This window comes from Microcebus murinus, chromosome 17 (assembly GCF_040939455.1).
Source record: "Microcebus murinus isolate Inina chromosome 17, M.murinus_Inina_mat1.0, whole genome shotgun sequence".
In the NCBI taxonomy this organism is placed as follows: domain Eukaryota; kingdom Metazoa; phylum Chordata; class Mammalia; order Primates; family Cheirogaleidae; genus Microcebus; species Microcebus murinus.
The window spans coordinates 58,023,655-58,041,954 of NC_134120.1; the positions used below are offsets into that span (position 1 = coordinate 58,023,655).

The following is an 18,300-nucleotide window of genomic DNA, read 5'->3' on the forward strand; positions in this document are numbered from 1 at the left end:
AAAGTATAGGGGAAAATTATATATAACTTACCCTACTAATAGCCTTTGTTGGCATTTTGTCCTTTCAATCATTTTTTTCTGTGTGTATATTTTTTTGAAAATATCACATATAGATGCCATTAATTCATTAACAATTTGAGTGGTTTTCCATTTATTTACATTTCTTGCTGTATGATTTGTCTGCTTGTTTGTTCAAGTCCTTAAGCTATTATATTTATTATATATCTATTAAAATCTTCCTACTTTTCTTTCTATGTTATATGAGTTTTTTATAAACTTTTGAATCTGAATACCTTCTATTAAAGTATACATGTTATGACCATCAGATTTGTAAACACTAACTTTGTAAAATAATTTAGGCTTTTCTAAAATTAGTATATTATCTTTTTTCCGTATTGTTTCTGCTTAACAGTGGGCTAATGATTAAAAGTGAAAAACTGGCGGGGTGAGGTGGTTCATGCCTATAAGCACAGCACTCTGGGAGGCCGAGGCAGGTGGATTGCTCGAGGTCTGGAGTTCAAAACCAGCCTGAGCAAGAGTGAGACCCAGTCTCTACTATAAATAGAAAGAAATTAATTGGCCAACTAACATATATATAGAAAAACTTAGCCAGGCATGATGGTGCATGCCTGTAGTCCCAGCTACTTGGGAGGCTGAGGCAGTAGGATGGCTTGAGCCCAGGAGTTTGAGGTTGCTGTGAGCTAGGCTGACGCCACGGCACTTACTCTAGCCCAGGCAACAAAGTGAGACTCTGTCTCAAAAAAAAAAAAATAAATAAAAGTGAAAAACTTTACTAACACATTTTTATTATAACTTTGTATGTGAATATTTAATGAGGAAACAATATGAAGGAATAAATACTTCATTTTAATTTATCTTCTAGGGTGACTGTGAAGATCATGCTAATCTTCTGTGCAGCCTTCTTCTTGGGTATGGATTAGAAGCCTTTGTCTGTGTTGGGACTAAGGCAAAAGGAGTACCTCATGCATGGGTTATGACTTGTGGAACTGATGGAACAATCACTTTTTGGGAGAGTTTAACAGGACACAGGTTAGTCTACTAAGTTTACAAGGATATTAAAATGAAGATATAAGTGTTTTAAATTACAGGGTTTTATGTTCATGTTGATGATACTTGAAGGCACATGTTGATAGTTTTAGTTATTAGAACCTTTTCAATGACTAAGAAAATACTTAAATTATAGCAACTAAGTAAATGAACTCCAAGAAAATGTGTACCTCTAAAATATTCTTTACTAACATGAAATTGGTAAGAAGTAAATTATATTTTAATGTTGTATGATTGGCATCTTTTTTTTCTGGTGATCATCCATAAGCCTAAAAGTAAGTTCAAGTTGTAAATCATGATTTCTTTTGAAAATTTGACATGGCTACGAACTTGTTATTGGTAAATATACTGGACATTCTTTTCAGAAGTTTAGGCTGTTATCAGATTTTGAGAGTTGAGTGCTTCCTCCTTCCTAGAACATGGTTTTTTCTTAGCTCTCTCATTACTGTCTTTCAATTTTCATTATTCCTCTTTGGCTATTCCTTCTCAGTTTTCCTTCATCTTTCTTTAAATGTGTGTTCTAGAGGCACAGCCCTGGGCCCCCTTCTCATTCCCCTGGATGATAATCATTTTGGTTAGTTATGCCTAATAATGTATAGTTAAGTTTTTAAATTATGTTATCTGAGATAGACTTTTTTGATCTTAACAATGTACATGGAATGTATTCTGTTGTTAAAGGAATAGAGTTGGTTTCTATATTAGAAGTTATACCATAGAATTATTACGAGTAATCAAATTATAGAAATATAAGAAAGAAAAATAAGTATAGGAAGTAGTTATGGCCATAAGTGTTCGAATTTTTTTTTTAGTAAGATGCTGCCTTCTTAATTTTTAAGTTCTCATTATATGAAATTATGATTTAATTTTTCTAGATACATCCACAAGCCTACCAATCCTGATGAACCTCCACTTGCTGAACAGCCCAAACCATTGTACCCATATCGAACAATTGGTTGTGTTTTCAACCATCAGATGTTCCTGGGAAATTGTCAACCCTCTGATGCAGTAGAAACCTGTGTATTTGATTTGAATGATGAATCCAAATGGAAACCTATGAGTGAAGAAGCAATTAAATCTGTATGTGCTCCAGGAGCTACAACATCCCTTCCTCCCTTTCCACCTCTGTGTGCGTCCACAATTGATGCATCAGTAACAAGTAATGAAATAGAAATGCAACTGAGGCTCCTAGTGTCAGAACATAGGAAGGTAATTAACATTGAAATAGTTATAATTTCAAACTTTTTTTCATTTGTTTGTTTATTTTATTTATTTATTTTGGGCTATAGGGCCAGTAACTATTCTAGCCCTGAACAAAGCAAATATAGTTTTTATGAAGTTTAGAGTTTTGAAAGTCATAAGACTTTCTCAGACTTAAGTTCTGAGACTCAAAAATTTCCAATTTCACTAATACTTAAAGAATTTATTATTTCCTCCTACAAATGAAGAATGGTACATCTTAGAGTCAGACTTTTGCTGAATTTTGGATTTCCTCTTTGTGAAATGCTTACTCAAATAATTTCCTTAGTAAAAATGCTTGGTTATTTTTTTTCAAATTCATTTCTCCCTTCAGATTGGTTTCTGTTTGTTTTCTTATTACACTCTACTGGGTAGTTGTAAAATGATATTATTCTGACTACTTAATTTGCATTTCTTTGATTACTAATGAGATCAAGCCTCCTATGTATTAGTCATGTGGATTTCTTTTGTAAATTGCCTTGACATAAAAAGCACTAATCCTATAGGAAAAGATTAATACATGTTCATCAAAAGAAAATTAAGATACTGGAGCCTTGGACTGGGAAGTTATTTACAGCACATGTAACCAACAAAGGACTTGGAATTCAACATTCCTACAAAAGATTTATGTCTGATTCACCTTTTGAGGTTCCCTGTTACATTCCCCACCTTGGGTGAGCCCCTTTTACTATGTTCCCTAAAGCCATCAGCAGCAAACTGATTTATCAAATATATTATCTGGGTTTCCAATTACTTTTAGCTTTGGCCTCTAACATATTCTTTATTCACTTGCCAACTCATCAAAGCATTTAAAAGTATATTTTAGAAAATCTAAGGCATTTGTAGTATGTTTTCAGTAACAGAGTTGGTCAGGAAACCTGGTCCATTACACTGCTGGAAATGAAAGCCTCTCATTACTTTCTCTTTCCTTTCCATTTCTCATATTGCCTTTAGCTTTCTTTTCTTAGGTTCTTTTTACAAATAAAAGCAGTATTTTATTACATTATAAGAATTACTTTTTATAGAAAAAGAAAACAAAGCTGAGATAGATGCCAGTGTTGATTACTAGCTAAGTTGCCCAAAAATGAGCAAATAAGATTCATGTTTTGCCATAGGAAAAGTACAATTGATCATGGACCTTTGAGATCACTTGTGACCAGTTAAAACCTTGAATGTGAAATTAGGAAATGCTAAAGATGTATTATGATCATCAAGATATTTAGAATTTTGAGAAGTTTTTTATGTTTGTAATTGAATATATATATTTTTTTACTTTATGTGTCTAGATATCAGTAGTTCACTTGGTATTATAAATGAAATCTTATTGCTTGTTTTTTGTTATTTTTTATTTATTTTTTGAAACAGAGTCTCACTCTGTTGTCCTGGCTAGAGTACCGTGGCGTTAGCCTAGCTCACAGCAACCTCAAACTCCTGGGCTCAAGCAATCCTTCTGCCTCCGCCTCCCAAGTAGCTGGGACTACAGACAGGCACATGCCACCATGCCTGGCTAATTTTTTCTATATATTTTTAGTTGGCCAATTAATTTCTTTCTATTTTTAGTAGAGACAGGGTCTCGCTCGTGCTGGTTTTGAACTCCTGACCTTGAGTGATTCTCCCACCTAGGCCTCCCAGAGTGCTAGGATTACAGGTGTGAGCCACCACACCCAGCTGAAATCATATTGCTTTTAACATTCTGTAGAAACATATTTTACAGTGTAAAAGTCTGTGCCTGTTACAGAGTAATTGATCAGTAAATATTTGTTTAATTACATATGGAATTAATTTGTGACATTTCTCCCCTACTGCAGTTGAATTTACAGTAGGAGCAATCAAATTAGTTAGACTTAATCTTACTAAATTTTTTTTTTTTTTGAGACAAAGTATTACTCTCTCCCTGGGTTGAGTTCAGTAAGTAGCATTGTTGTAGCTCATTGCAACCTTATAGTCCTGGGCTCGAGCATACCTCCTGCCTCAGCCTCCTGAGTAGCTGGGACTACAGGGACACACTGCAATCAATGCCTTGCTAATTTTTTCTATTTTTAGTAGAGATAGGATCTCACTTTTGCTCAGGCTGGCCTTGAACTCCTGAACTCAAGCAGTCCTCTCGCCTCGACTTCCCAGAGTGCTAGGATTACAGGCATGAACCATTGCGCCTGGCCTTACTAAGCTCTTTAAATAAAATATGATCTCAAAATTCACTAATACTGTGTCTTCCATATTAAGACTATTCTATATGGTCTTTTTTAGTAGATATTAAAGATAGTCTAGTAGATATTAAAGAAGTATAGTATTCAAAGCCTTCATGAAGATAATTGAATGTTTTTTGGTTATTTCTCTAAGAAGTGTTATAAAACCTGATCACTTAAGTTTATTTTATTTTTATTTCTATGCATCCTTAATAGGAAGTTTAAAAAATTATGACAGCTTTTAAAAATATTTTCTTAACATACATTACCATAGTCAACATTTTCATTTAATTGGTTTTTAAAATATTAATGTATTTCACTTTTTCTTTTGATTGATATAGGATCTTGGCCTCACTACTGTTTGGGAAGACCAGCTCTCCTACCTTTTATCACCAGCTTTGGCTTCTTATGAATTTGAGCGTACAACAAGTATATCTGCAGGCAATGAAGAATTTCAAGATGCCATAAGGAGAGCTGTACCTGATGGTCACACATTTAAAGGGTTCCCAATACATTTTGTGTATAGAAATGCAAGACGTGCGTTTGCCACATGTCTTCGGTAAGGTGTAATTTATGGATTCATAATTTTTTTGGTTTTTTTGGTTTAGGAATCTTAGAGATCATTTAGTGTGGTAGTTATTTAGTTATTTAGAAGTGAATTGAGAGTCACATCAGCAGTGGCTCACACCTGTAATCCTAGCACTCTGGGAGGCCGATGTGAGCGGATATTTTGAGCTCAGGAGTTCGAGACCAGCCTGAGCAAGAACGAGACCCCATCTCTACTAAAAATAGAAATAAATTAATTGGGCAACTAAAAAAAAATATATATATATAAAAAAAATTAGCCGGGCATGGTGGTACATGCCTGTAGTCCCAGCTACTCGGGAGGCTGAGGCAGGAGGATTGCTTGAGCCCAGGAGTTTGAGATTGCTGTGAGCTAGGCTGACGCCACAGCACTCTAGCCCAGGCAACAGAGTGAGACTCTGTCTCAAAAAAAAAAAAAAAAAAGAGTCACGTGAAGTTTTACAATGGCTTACCCTCCTTGCCACAGATTTCGATTCATTAGGTCAGAAACGTAGTCCTGGATAGTCTGTGATAATTTTCCCAGTGATTTTGGTGCAATCTCAGTTGAGGATCTCTGATCTTGTCTATACATTTATTAAATTTATAAACCATGATGAAATAGTCTAATTTGAATAGCTTGACCAAAATTACAGGGTCATTCGTAGCAGAGGCAGAATTTTTAAAAATTGTTTTAAATACTTGGTTTATTTGGAAATAAACTAAAGTGTATGGTCACTTTTTAATTGGGTAAATTTTTGTCTTATATAGGTCTCCTTTCTGTGAAGAAATAATCTGTTGCCGTGGAGACCAGGTGCGACTGGCAGTTCGTGTCCGAGTGTTTACTTACCCTGAATCTGCATGTGCTGTTTGGATCATGTTTGCTTGTAAATATCGCTCTGTATTATAGGGCTAACATTTCTATATGCATTGTATCTGTGTTTTATTAACTTTACACATTGTACATTATTAGCTATTTAGAGGTTTCTTATTTTAAAATCACAATCTGTCTTGGATGTCCTGTTTCATTTTTGTATATAACTGAAAATGTTTTAAAAAATCATGATGTGTATATTTTAAAATTAAGGATGAAAAACTTGCATAAAATCTCAGTGGAATTTAGTATAAATTAAGTGTATATTCTATTTTAATAAATGCTACATTGTTTACAGGTATTCAATAGTTTAAATATGAATATAAAATATACTCAGTTTACATTAACAAGTAATCAGAGAAATTTATCTAAGAGTTTGAGCCATAGCAAAGTCAATATGATCATTATTTTGGAATTATCTTGTGCAAATTAGGAGAAATTAACCTCACAACAAATTTATTACATAGACGAAAATACATTTTGGTAGATTATCACTTTTGTGGTTTATTCATGGCCCTAGGGATATTTGAGATTTTCTAGAAATTTATAGTAAGACCTTGAATTAAGAGTAGGAAAAAACAAATACCAGGGAAGCATAAATATTAATAACTTCACATGAAAGTATGTGAATAATTTGTAAATATTTATCAGTCTGATTTGTTATGAAAATGAATTGGGTGTTTTGGAACAATAATTATTATACCCCTTTTGTTATAGTACTGATAAATTGTTTTCTGTAATTAATCTTAGCAGTCTATCGCTGATTTTCTGTGGTCAAAGGATTTATTACTAGACTCTTCATGTATTCCATCTTCTGAAACTAGTTTTTTCTTTCTTTTCTCATTGTGCTAAAAATATCTGTGTATATGTATTTAATGTAAATGAGAGATTCGTGTGAGGCCACTGAAGATAAGTATATGCGACTGACTCCATGCCAATACTTGTTTAAAATTGAGCAAGTTTTAAAAGTTAGTTTTCAGTGAGCAAAAGTGAGAATTAAAAGACTCCAGCAATTCAACTTTTTGCAAGAAGCTGTGCGATATAAATGATATGACTGTCCATTTGATATCTCTGCTTGGTTCTTAATTCAGTTGCTTTATCCATTGATCTTAAGAAAGCAACTGTATACCAGTTGGCTATCCAAGTTATTGATTTTTTTCCTCATCTTAATGTACCGTTGCAAAGAATATGATTTTATTTCCTTAAAATTAAAATTTGAACATGTCTTAAAATTTGCTTTTGGTTTTGTATATGATAAATATTTATAATTTAACTTGTTTAAAAAGTTTGGAAATATTACTATCCTTCTTTTACCGATTTTCATTGAAAATGGTTATCAGATGATTCCTGTGAGACTGACATGAATGTAGAGAATAAGCAAAAGAATAAAGACTTTTTTTTACTTATATGCCAAAATTATACCATAAAGCTATCAACAGAAAATTGCTTGTAATTTTCAACTTTTGAGACAAACTATGATTCATGTACTAAGAGGCAGAATTATTTTAAGATTGAGGCTGTATTAATGTTGAGGCTGAGCTTCCTGCCTTACTGTACTAGAGTAACATGTATTTTGAATGTGCTTTTGGTATCAATTCTAAAATAAATTTGCTTTTTATGCACTTTAATAGAGTCTGGCATTAATATTTTTCTCTGAAGATGTTTTGCTTCATAAGATTATTTCAGTGCATTTATCACTAGAATTCTACTATCTTCTTAACTTTAATTTTTAAGAATTAAATTTACCTTGTATATTTAGCTGTCATAAAAGTTTTTCTATTAAAAATATAAAAATTTTTTATATAATGTTTCTAAGGTGTTCTTTTTGACAATATGTATACTGGCATAGTCCCCTCTATATAGTATATATGTATATATTTAGTAAAAAATATGAGAAACCCAGAAACTTCATTTTTCATTACTCAAACATGAACCTTATTGAATAAAACTTCCTAAATTCACTTCCTACTAACTGAATGCTCCAGGTACATTCAAAATTCTTTCTGATATTGAGATGTACATTCCCAGATATGATCTGCAAAAACACATCTGTAACCTGGCAGTTCTGGGAAATGCACACATTTGAAACCCATTTTTCTGCTGCTTAAAACAGGCAAGGTTTGAGCCAAACAAAGTGTAGGCTTTATATTTGAAAAGAACCTTGTTCATAAAGTAGTATTTTCTGCCAAATATCTGACCATCAGAAAGTGTTAGTTATGAACCATTGATTGTTTAAACTCACACTTCTGATTTCATAACTTAGCAAGAAAATAGCTTAAGTTGTATTACAGTTTGCAATTTTATTCTTTTGACTCTATGATAACAATTTCACACTTTGTACTTAAGTAGATAAATTTAAGAATTAGATGGTCTGTTTTTAACATGGATTTAATCTTTATACCAATGAAAGTAGCATTACTTTCTAGCAGTTGGTATTTAAGAAATAATTTGAAATTAGCCAAGGGCTATATAAAATCTTAAAAAAAAATAGCCAAACATGTCAACTAGAAACCATTCCATTTTGAAGAGCCTTAACATATTGTTGATAGCATATTCTATATTTTTTTATTTTATTTTATTTTTATTTATTTATTTATTTTGAGACAGAGTCTCGCTTTGTTGCCCAGGCTAGAGTGAGTGCTGTGGCGTCAACCTAGCTCACAGCAACCTCAAACTCCTGGGCTCAAGCAATCCAATCCTGTCTCAGCCTCCCCAGCAGCTGGTACTACAGGCATGAGCCACCACCATGCCCGGCTAATTTTTTCTATATATATTAGTTGGCTAATTAATTTCTTTCTATTTATAGCAGAGACAGGGTCTCGCTCTTGCTCAGGCTGGTTTCAAACTCCTGACCTTGAGCAATCCGCCCGCCTCGGCCTCCCAGAGTGGTAGGATTACAGGCGTGAGTCACCGCGCCTGGCCATATTCTATATTTAAGTACAAGTTAAGTCATAATCATTAATGCATCTAAATATTGATATTGAATGTTTAATATATTTTTCTGAGATTTGGTTGGTATATTTGTTGTAGTTACTTTTTCTTGTATTTGGTTTATGAATTAGCTACTTGATAACCAGTGTTGAAATAATCATGGATGTTAGAAGAAAAAGGGAGGGGATTATTCACTAACATTTAGTTCACATAAATTTCTATGAAACAAGATTTCTTTCTCTGATTCTACTGAATTTAGATTTGTGCTAATACTCCAAAACATGTTTTCTAGTGTTTTTGGAGATAGCTAATTTTGGAGTTGTTTTTCTTCTTTTTTTTTTTTTTTGTATTTGATCAAAACTAGAGTTTTAACTACTTTTATATTTATATACTCTATTTTAGACATGATTTAATATTTCATGTCCTGGAATTACAGAATTTTGGACTTCCAGAATCTTTGGCTTTCCAGCCCATTCAATTTGTAGATTAATGAAATGGAGATTGAGAAAATTTAAGTTCTCTGTCCAAGGATACATATCTCTAGTAGTAGATCAGTTCTAGGATTGAAGTTCTGACTTTAAGTTTACTTCTTTCCGCTGTATTTCAGTGAGCACAAATGTGTTTTTCTCTCTGCAGGGATGGCATTGGTATGACCAAGCCATGATTCAATAGATAGTGTGGAAAAATGTTCATGATGTCATATTTATTATCTCCATTAACAAAGGTGCTGCTCACCTCTCGGGCCACTATTCATTGCAACTTTCTCATTTTAGTGTTTCTACCCAAGAGGTAGGAATATGGAAGGTATCTTTCTCTTATGACATCTATCACATAACCTAGCAAAAATTACAATAATATACAGGGGATCAAGTCACTGTGGCAGATGGGGCTAGAATTACTTTTTGGAGAGGATGGCCTGGGGAAGCTGAAGCCCCAAGAAGGACAGTGGGCTACCTGAGGTTACTTGTGGTGTGGTAGATCAATAAAATAAGACGTGGAATTCTATTCATTTGGATACTTTAAGAGAGATTCAATGAGTGACTGAGGTACTGGGATTGTGCCCACTAATGTGCCCAGAAAATATTTCAGTCATATTCAGTTTTGTATTCTGAGAGAATTAATTCTGAAATCTATTTTTAAATTATTAATATGTATAGCTGGCCAGTTATTACTTAACTTTTAGAAAATCTTTTCTTTGCTAAAATGTATGATGAGGAAATGGAAGCAGTGATAGCACGAAATAAGGAGAAGACAAGGCATGAAAATGATGTGAACATAAGCAAATATTTTATCACCAATTTTAAATTTTTAACACTTTATTGAGATATTTACCTACCATACAATTAATTTAAATTGTACAGTCACTGGTTTGTGGAATATTGAGAGATATGTGCAACCATCACCGGTGAATTTTAGAACATTTTCATCACGTCCAAAAGAAACACTATTATCTTTAGCTATCATACCTGTATCTCCACGTCTCTTACAACCCCCAGCCCTAAGCAACTCCTAATCTACTTTCTTTTCTTTTCTTTTTTTTTTTTTTTTTTAGTACTAGATGGGAAGATCAACTAATCTACTTTCTATCTCTATAGATTTCCTTATTCTGAGCTTTCATCTGAATTGAATCAAATATATAGTCTTTGACGACTAGCTTCTTTCACTTGGCATGTTTTTAATGTTAATCCATTTCATAGCATGTATCATTACTTCATTTCTTTGTATGAGCTAATGTTTCATTGCATGGACATCTATATTTATCAATTTCTCAGTTGATAGACATTTTGGTTATTTCTGCTTTTTGGCCATTTTGAATAGTGCTGCTACAAACATGCATGTAAAAATTTCTGTGTGGGCATGTTTCCATTTCTCTTGGGTATATACCTAGAAGAGGAATTGCTGGACCATATGGTAACTCTGTGTTTAACATTTTGGTGAATTGATGAACAGGTTTTCAAAGAAGCTGTACCATTTTACAATCCGACTGGATGTGGATGAGTGTTCTGATTTGTCTATGTGCTTACCAGCACCCATTGCTATCTGACTTTTTGATTCTAGCCATTTTAAAGGCTATGAATTTTGATTTGCATTTCTCTGATGACTAATATTATCAAGCATCTTTTCGTGTGCTTATTGGTCATTTATGTATCTTGGAGAAATGTCTATTTAGATCCTTTGCCTATTTGTAAATTAGATTGTCTTTTTATCATTGTGTTGTAAGAGTTCTTTATATATTCTATATAAAGGTCACTTGTCAGATATATGATTGGTAAATATTTTCTCTCATTCAGTGGATTGTTTCTTTTTTTTCTTTTTTGAGACAGAGTCTCGCTTTGTTGCCCAGGCTAGAGTGAGTGCCGTGATGTCAGCCTAGCTCACAGCAACCTCAAACTCCTAGACTCAAGCGATCCTCCTGCCTCAGCCTCCCAAGTAGCTGGGACTACAGGCATGTGCCACCATGCCAAGCTGATTTTTTTTCTATCTATTTTTAGTTGGCCAATTAATTTCTTTTTATTTTTAGTAGAGATGGAGTCTCGCTCTGGCTCAGGCTGGTTTTGAACTACTGACCTTGAGTGATCCACCCTCCTCGGCCTCCCAGAGTGCTAGGATTACAGGTGTGAGCCACCGTGCCCGGCCAGTGGATTGTTTCTTCACTTTCTTGATGGTGTACTTTGAAGTACAAAAGTTTTTAATTTTGATGAAGTCCAGTGTATCTATTTTTTCTTTTGTTGTTCATGGTTTTGGTGTCATATCTAAGAATTCATTGCCAAATCCAAGGTCATGAATATTTTCCCTTATATTTTCTTCTATAGGTTTTATAGTTTTAACTCACACTTAAGTCTTTGATCCATTTTAAGTTAATTTTTGTATATTGTGTGAGGTAACAGTCCAACTTTATTCTTTTGCATATGCATATCTAGTTGTCCCAGCACCATTTCTTCAAAAGACTATTTTTCCTGCTATTGAATGGTCTTCTCACCCTTGTCAAACATCATTTGACCATTGATGTATGGGTTTATTTCTGGACTCTCTATTCTATTCCTATTTTGCCAGTACCACACATTTTGATTACTATTGCTTTGTAGTAAGCTCTGAAATTGGGAAGTATCCTCTAACTTTGTTCTTTTTCAAGATTATTTTTGCTATTCTGGGTTCCTTGCAATTCCATATTAATTTTAGAATCAGCTTGTCAATATTGCCATCTTAACAATGTTAAGCTGATTCATGAACATGAGTTTTTTCTTTATTTGGATTTTCTTCCTTCAACAATGTTTCATAGTTTCCAGAGTATAATCTTTGCACTTCTTTGGTTTATTTCTATTTTATTCCTTTTGATTCTATTATAAATGGAATTGTTTTCAGCTTTTTCATTGCAAGTGTATACAAATACAGTTAATTTTTATATATTGATCTTGTATCCCTCAACCTTGTTTAACTTATTTATACTAATAGTTTTTTAGTGAATTCTTCCTTAGTATTTTTTTATACAAAATGTCATCTGTAAATAGAGATAATTTTACTTCTACCTTTCCAATCTGGATATCTTTTATTAATTATTCATTGATTTGCCTAATTGCCCTGGCTAGAACCTCCAGCTTAATATTAAATAGAAGTGGTAAGAATGGACATTCTTGTCTTTTTCCTAACTTAGGGGAAAGCATCCATTCTTTCACTGTGAAATATGATGTTAACTGTGGTTTTTCATAGATGCCCTTTATGAGGTTGAGGAAGTTCTCTTCTGCACTTTTTAAAAAATTGTATCATGAAATGGGGTTGGGTTTTGTTTTTTGTCAAATGCTCTTTCTGTGTCTACTGAGATGATCATGTGATTTTTGTTTTTTATTCTGTTGATATAATGCTAAAATATTAATGTAATCATTAATTGATTTTTCTTTTAAATGTTAAACCAACCTTGAATGTCTTTTGTTTGTTTTCTGTCTGTGTGCTTGAACCAGAACCAACCTTGAATATCTGTGATAAATCTTACTTGGTTATGGTATATAATTCTTTTTATATGTTGCTGATTCAGTTTGTTAGTATTTTGTTGAGGATTTTTGCAAACATATTCATAAGAAATTCAGGTTTGTAGTTTGTTTTCCTGTGATGTTTTTATCTGGTTTTGGTATAGGGTCATATTGGCCTCATAAAATGAATTGAGAAGTCCCTTCCCCACTTCCATTTTTTAGAAGAGTTTGTGAAAAATTGGTATCAATTCTTACTTTGGTGGAATTTGGAAGCCAACTGGGCCTGGGCTTTACTTTGTGGGTAGTTTTTTGATTACTAATTCAATCCATTCACTTGTATAGTTATTCAGATTGTCCATGTCTTCTTGAGTTAGTTTTGGTAGTTTGTGTCACTCTAGGAATTTGTCATTTCATCTAAGTTATTTAATTTTGGCATACAGTTGTTCATAGTATTCCTTTGTAATCCTTTTATTTCTATTATATAAAAATAAATATAATGCCAGTGGTAATATTCCCTCTTTAACTTCAGATTCTAGTAACTGGAGTCCCCTTCAACTCTCATTCATGTTCTCTTTCTCTCCCTTATCAGTCTAGCTAAGGTTTTGTCCATTTTGTTGATCTTTTTAAAGAATCAGCTTTTGGTTTCATTGATTTTTCTTTGTTTATTTGTTTCTTATTTTTTTATTCCCTATTTCATTAATTTCTACTCTAGTCTTTACTATTTCCTTCCTCCTTCTTACTCTAGGTTTAGTTTGTTCTTTTTCTCCCTAGTATCTTAAAGTGGATGATTAGGTTATTAATTGGAGTTCTTTCTTCTTTCTTTTGTCATTTATAGCTATAAATTTCCCTGTAATCACTGCTTTAGGAGAATCCTATAAGTTTTGTTATGTTGTTCTTCATTTCCATTCATCTCAAAGTATTTTTTAGTTTTTCCGTTTGATTCCTTCTTTAATTCCTTGTCTACTTAGGACTGTGTTGTTTAATTTCCACGTATTTGTGGAAATTAAACATTTTTAACAGTTTAAACATTTTTTTCCCTGCTATTGATTTATAATTTTATTCTATTGTGGTTGGGGGACATACTTTGTATTATTTCTACCCTTTTAAATTTATTGAGGTTTGTTTTATGGCCTAGCATATAGTTTATTCTGGAGAATGTTCCCATGTGCATTTGAGAAGAATATATATTCTGTTATGCCTGGGTGGAGTGTTCTATAGATATCTGTTAGTTCTAATTGGTTTAATATTGTTATTAAAGTATTTCCTTGTTAATCTATCCATTGTTCTATCTAATTGTTCTATTATTGAAAATAGAAGCCAGGCGTGGTGGCTCACGCCTGTAATCCTAGCACTCTGAGAGGCCTAGGCCGGCGGATTGCTCGAGGTCAGGAGTTCAAAACCAGCCTGAGCAAAAGCGAGACCCCAACTGTACTATAAATAGAAAGAAATTAATTGGCCAACTAATACATATAGAAAAAATTAGCTGGGCATGGTGGCACATGTCTGTAGTCCCAGCGACTCGGGAGGCTGAGGCAGCAGGGTTGCTTGAGTCCAGGAGTTTGAGGTTGCTGTGAGCTAGGCTGACGCCACGGCACTCATTTTAGCCTGGGCAACAAAGCAAGACTCTGTCTCAAAAAAAAGAAACAAAGAAAAGAAAATAGAGTATTCAAGTCTGCTACTATTATTGTTCAATTGTCTATTTCTCCCTTCATTTTTATCAATTTTTGTTTCATGTATTTTGGTGCTCTGTTAAACATGTTTATAATTACTATGTCTATCTATCTGTATATTTGGATTGCCTCTTATCATCATAAAATGTTCCTGTATATATAACAACACTTTTTGTTTTAAAGTCTATTTTGTTTGATACTCACTTGTGATTGCTGTTTGCACGATTATATCTTTTTCCATCCTTTAACTTTCAATTGATCTGTATCTTGGAATCTAAAGTGTGTCTCCTGTAGATAATATATAGTTCAATTTTTTAAATCCAGTCTGACAATTTCTGCCTTTTGATTGCATTGTTAAATCCATTCACATTTAATGTTAATGTTAGTTGAATTTATGTCTGCCATTTTACTTTTTCTCTTATGACTTTTTTTTTTGAGAGAGTCTCGCTTTGTTGTCCAGGCTAGAGTGAGTGCTGTGGTGTCAGCCTACGTCACAGCAACCTCAGACTCCTGGACTCAAGCAATCCTTCTGCCTCAGCCTCTCCAGTAGCTAGGACTACAGTCATGTGCCACCATGCCCGGCTGATTTTTTTTCTATGTATTTTTAGTTGGCCAATTAATTTCTTTCTAATTTTAGTAGAGATGGGATCTTGCTCTTGCTCAGGCTGGTCTCAAACTCCTCACCTTGAGCAATCCTCCTGCCTTTGTCTCCCAGAGTGCTAGGATTACAGGCGTGAGCCACCGTGCCTGGCCTGGTGTATTTCATTTATTTATTTTTAACTCAAATCAATCATGATAAGATTATGGAACTTTAAATTTTTTAATATATTTTTTTCTTTTTCTTTTTTAGTAGAGACAGGGTCTCACTGTTGCTCAGGTTTGTGTCGAACTCCTGAGAGCTCAAGCAATCTTCCCATGTAGGCCTCCCAGAGAGTTAGGATTACAGGCGTGAGCCACTGCACCCAGCCAAATTTTTTAAACTAAAGTTATAAATAATGTTTTGGGTAAGACTTGATTACTTTTAATTCTGGCAATATATGTTACTAAAACTAATGTCTGTGGGTTAGTTAAAAGATTTGGAATCTTTAGGTATTTTTTTTTTTTGAGACAGAGTCTTGTTCTGTCGCCCCTGGCTAAAGCATAGTGGGGTTGGCCTAGCTCACTGCAACTTCAACAACCTCAAACTCCTGGGATCAATTGATCCTCCTGCCTTAGCCTCCCTAGCTGGGGGGATTCTAGGCATGCGCCACCACGCCTGGCTAATTTTTCTATTTTTAGTAGAGGCTGGTCTCGCTTTTGCTCAGGCTAGTCTCAAGTCCTGAGCTCAGCCTTCCAGAGTGCTAGAATTACAAGCATGAGCCACCACACCTGGCTGGAGTCTTCAGTTTTTGATAAACCTTATTATAAGAATCAGTTAAATAAAAAAAAAAAAAAAAGAATCAGTTAAATAGTTTGTGTAAGTACATGTTATTTTAAATATAGTAGGACAAATCAATTCAAAGTTATTTCTTTGTCATTTTCCCTGGCAATATTAGGTTCTTTTTCAAAGATATTTTCAGGCCGGGCGCTGTGGCTCACGCCTGTAATCCTAGCTCTTGGGAGGCCGAGGCGGGCGGATTGCTCAAGGTCAGGAGTTCAAAACCAGCCTGAGCAAGAGCGAGACCCCGTCTCTACTATAAATAGAAAGAAATTAATTGGCCAACTGATATATATATAAAAAAAAAATTAGCCGGGCATGGTGGCACATGCCTGTAGTCCCAGCTACCCGGGAGGCTGAGGCAGAAGGATCACTTGAGCCCAGGAGTTTGAGGTTGCTGTGAGCTAGGCTGACGCCATGGCACTCACTCTAGCCTGGGAAACAAAGCGAGACTCTGTCTCAAAAAAAAAAAAAAAAAAAAAAAAAAAAGATATTTTCAGTATTATTTTTGAAATATGCCTTTAAGTGATATATTTTTCTTCTAAACTATGCAGAGAGTCTAATAATTTGGTATGCTGCTTAGTTTCTGAAAAATCCTAGGTTTTGTACTGTAAAATGCATAGGTAAAACTTAATAGCAGGATATTAGTATTGTAATTCTCATATCTGAATCAATAACTGTAGGACATCAGTAAGCTAGTCTTTCTGGGCCTCATTTGCCAAGAATGGTAAAGTCTGGATTAGGGAGTTGACGTGCCTGAAGTTACAGATCTGCATTAATCTCTTGAGATCTTTTAATAGTCTTTTATTTGTTACTTTATAAACTTTTATTCTTAGCTATTTTACACCATTTTCAGGTGCTCTGAAATAATTTAAGTTACTAACATGATTGATTTACTTTCAAATAATTAAAATAAGCTCAAGGTGTTAACACTGTCCTGTGGGGCTTTTAATTATGTCATGTTCATTCTCTTGCATGATGACAAGACTTCTGGAATGGGAGAGAAATTCTCAGCTTAGGTGACTGAGAATTTTAAATATCCGTAGATATGCTTAAAGGAATGTTGTATAAATGAATGTCCTCTACCTTATGTTTTAAATTAGGATAAGGATTTTGAACAGTTGGCCTAAATTATTTAGGTGGTTACTTCAGTGCCCTCCTTTAGCTAAGGAAAGTTTCAAGATTTATAATACTACAACATAAATAAAATTAAAAATTGCTTTTACCAAAGTAAAAAAGAAAAGAGAGAGAGAGACTACTATACAATTTAGTTAACCCTAAAAATATCCATGGCATTATGACAATATCATAGTTGAAGAATAACCATTATATTGTAATATAGCAGAAGAGCTGAACTGGTCAGGCCTGGATTCCAGTCCTTCCTTTATCATTGATTAGTCCTGTATTTTGTCCTATGACTGTAGTTTTCTCAACTATAAGATAGAGATAATAGTATCTGGCTTTTCGAGTCATATAACTGAAGAAGGCACTTGATAATATAAAATATCACTGTAGGCTTATAAGGTTTTATAATTGTGGGCAATGAAAATTTAGGTTATCATTTGAAAAAATATGCTATTCTATTTTTTTTCCTTTTTGATGCACTTTTCTAGGTGAATGTGCCTCTTAGGAGCAATTATCTGGGAGTGTTGGGATAAGCTTGGGCTGCACAGACAGACTGTGCTTCCTGAAGGCCATGCTCCCTGAAAGACTCAGAGCAGCTCAGCCAGCACATCCAGAGTATGAAGCATGAAGTGCATTTATTCTGCAAAAATGATAAGTAAATATAATAAAAGAAAAAATTTAAAGGATTCCATTTTTTAATAAATACAGCAAAATCAATGAGAACTAAAATCATATTCAGAGTAATACATGACATCATTTTTCAGATATCACAGCCCTTTGAAAAAGACATTTAAATGTTGATTTGAATTGTTCATGTTAATTACATAGAGCATTTTTTTTTAAAGTAGTGAAGTCACAAAGTAAAAATAAAGTCAATAACTAAAAACTGGAACAAAATATACTGAACACAAAGGCATTTGAGTCTTTGAATTTGAATTCAAAATGAGAAAATGGGAAGGTGCCAAGGTATTGCACAGGGTTGCTTAAACCCCACTGAGGATATATCAACCTCTGGTAGACTTTGTGTTGTCAGCAGTCACTTTCAAAGAGTATTGTAATGGGCTTATCAGAATTTAAATGGTACTGAAAATCATATAAAAGTTAGTAGAATCATAGTGTCTTTATATAAAAAAGTACCAAGTATTCAGGCTATATAATGAGTAGACTTATATTTAATAATAGAAGATAGCTAGGATTTTTAAGATTTTCCTTTTATTTATGCTGTTTAGAGAAGGATCAAGTAACATTCTCCTTGGCCAGCAGTGGC

At 33.7% G+C, this 18,300-nt stretch overlaps 1 protein-coding gene across 3 annotated transcripts in view; it reads left to right on the top strand.

Annotated features, from left to right (window-relative positions):
- Positions 1–17,639, top strand: part of CEP76 (centrosomal protein 76) — a 32,162-nt gene extending 14,523 nt beyond the window's left edge. Inside the window, exons 9-13 of one of the 3 annotated variants that reach the window (XM_012746052.2) lie at positions 884–1,050; positions 1,941–2,274; positions 4,832–5,049; positions 5,823–5,938; positions 17,522–17,639. In XM_012746052.2, coding sequence (XP_012601506.1) covers positions 884–1,050; positions 1,941–2,274; positions 4,832–5,049; positions 5,823–5,938; positions 17,522–17,538 — 852 coding nt within the window. In that variant the 3' untranslated portion in view covers positions 17,539–17,639. Of the gene's footprint in view, positions 1–883; positions 1,051–1,940; positions 2,275–4,831; positions 5,050–5,822; positions 7,555–17,521 lie in introns of those variants that run through there. The other 2 variants (XM_012746051.3, XM_075993703.1) reach the window with 2 other exon arrangements.
- The last annotated feature ends 661 nt before the right edge of the window (positions 17,640–18,300 follow it).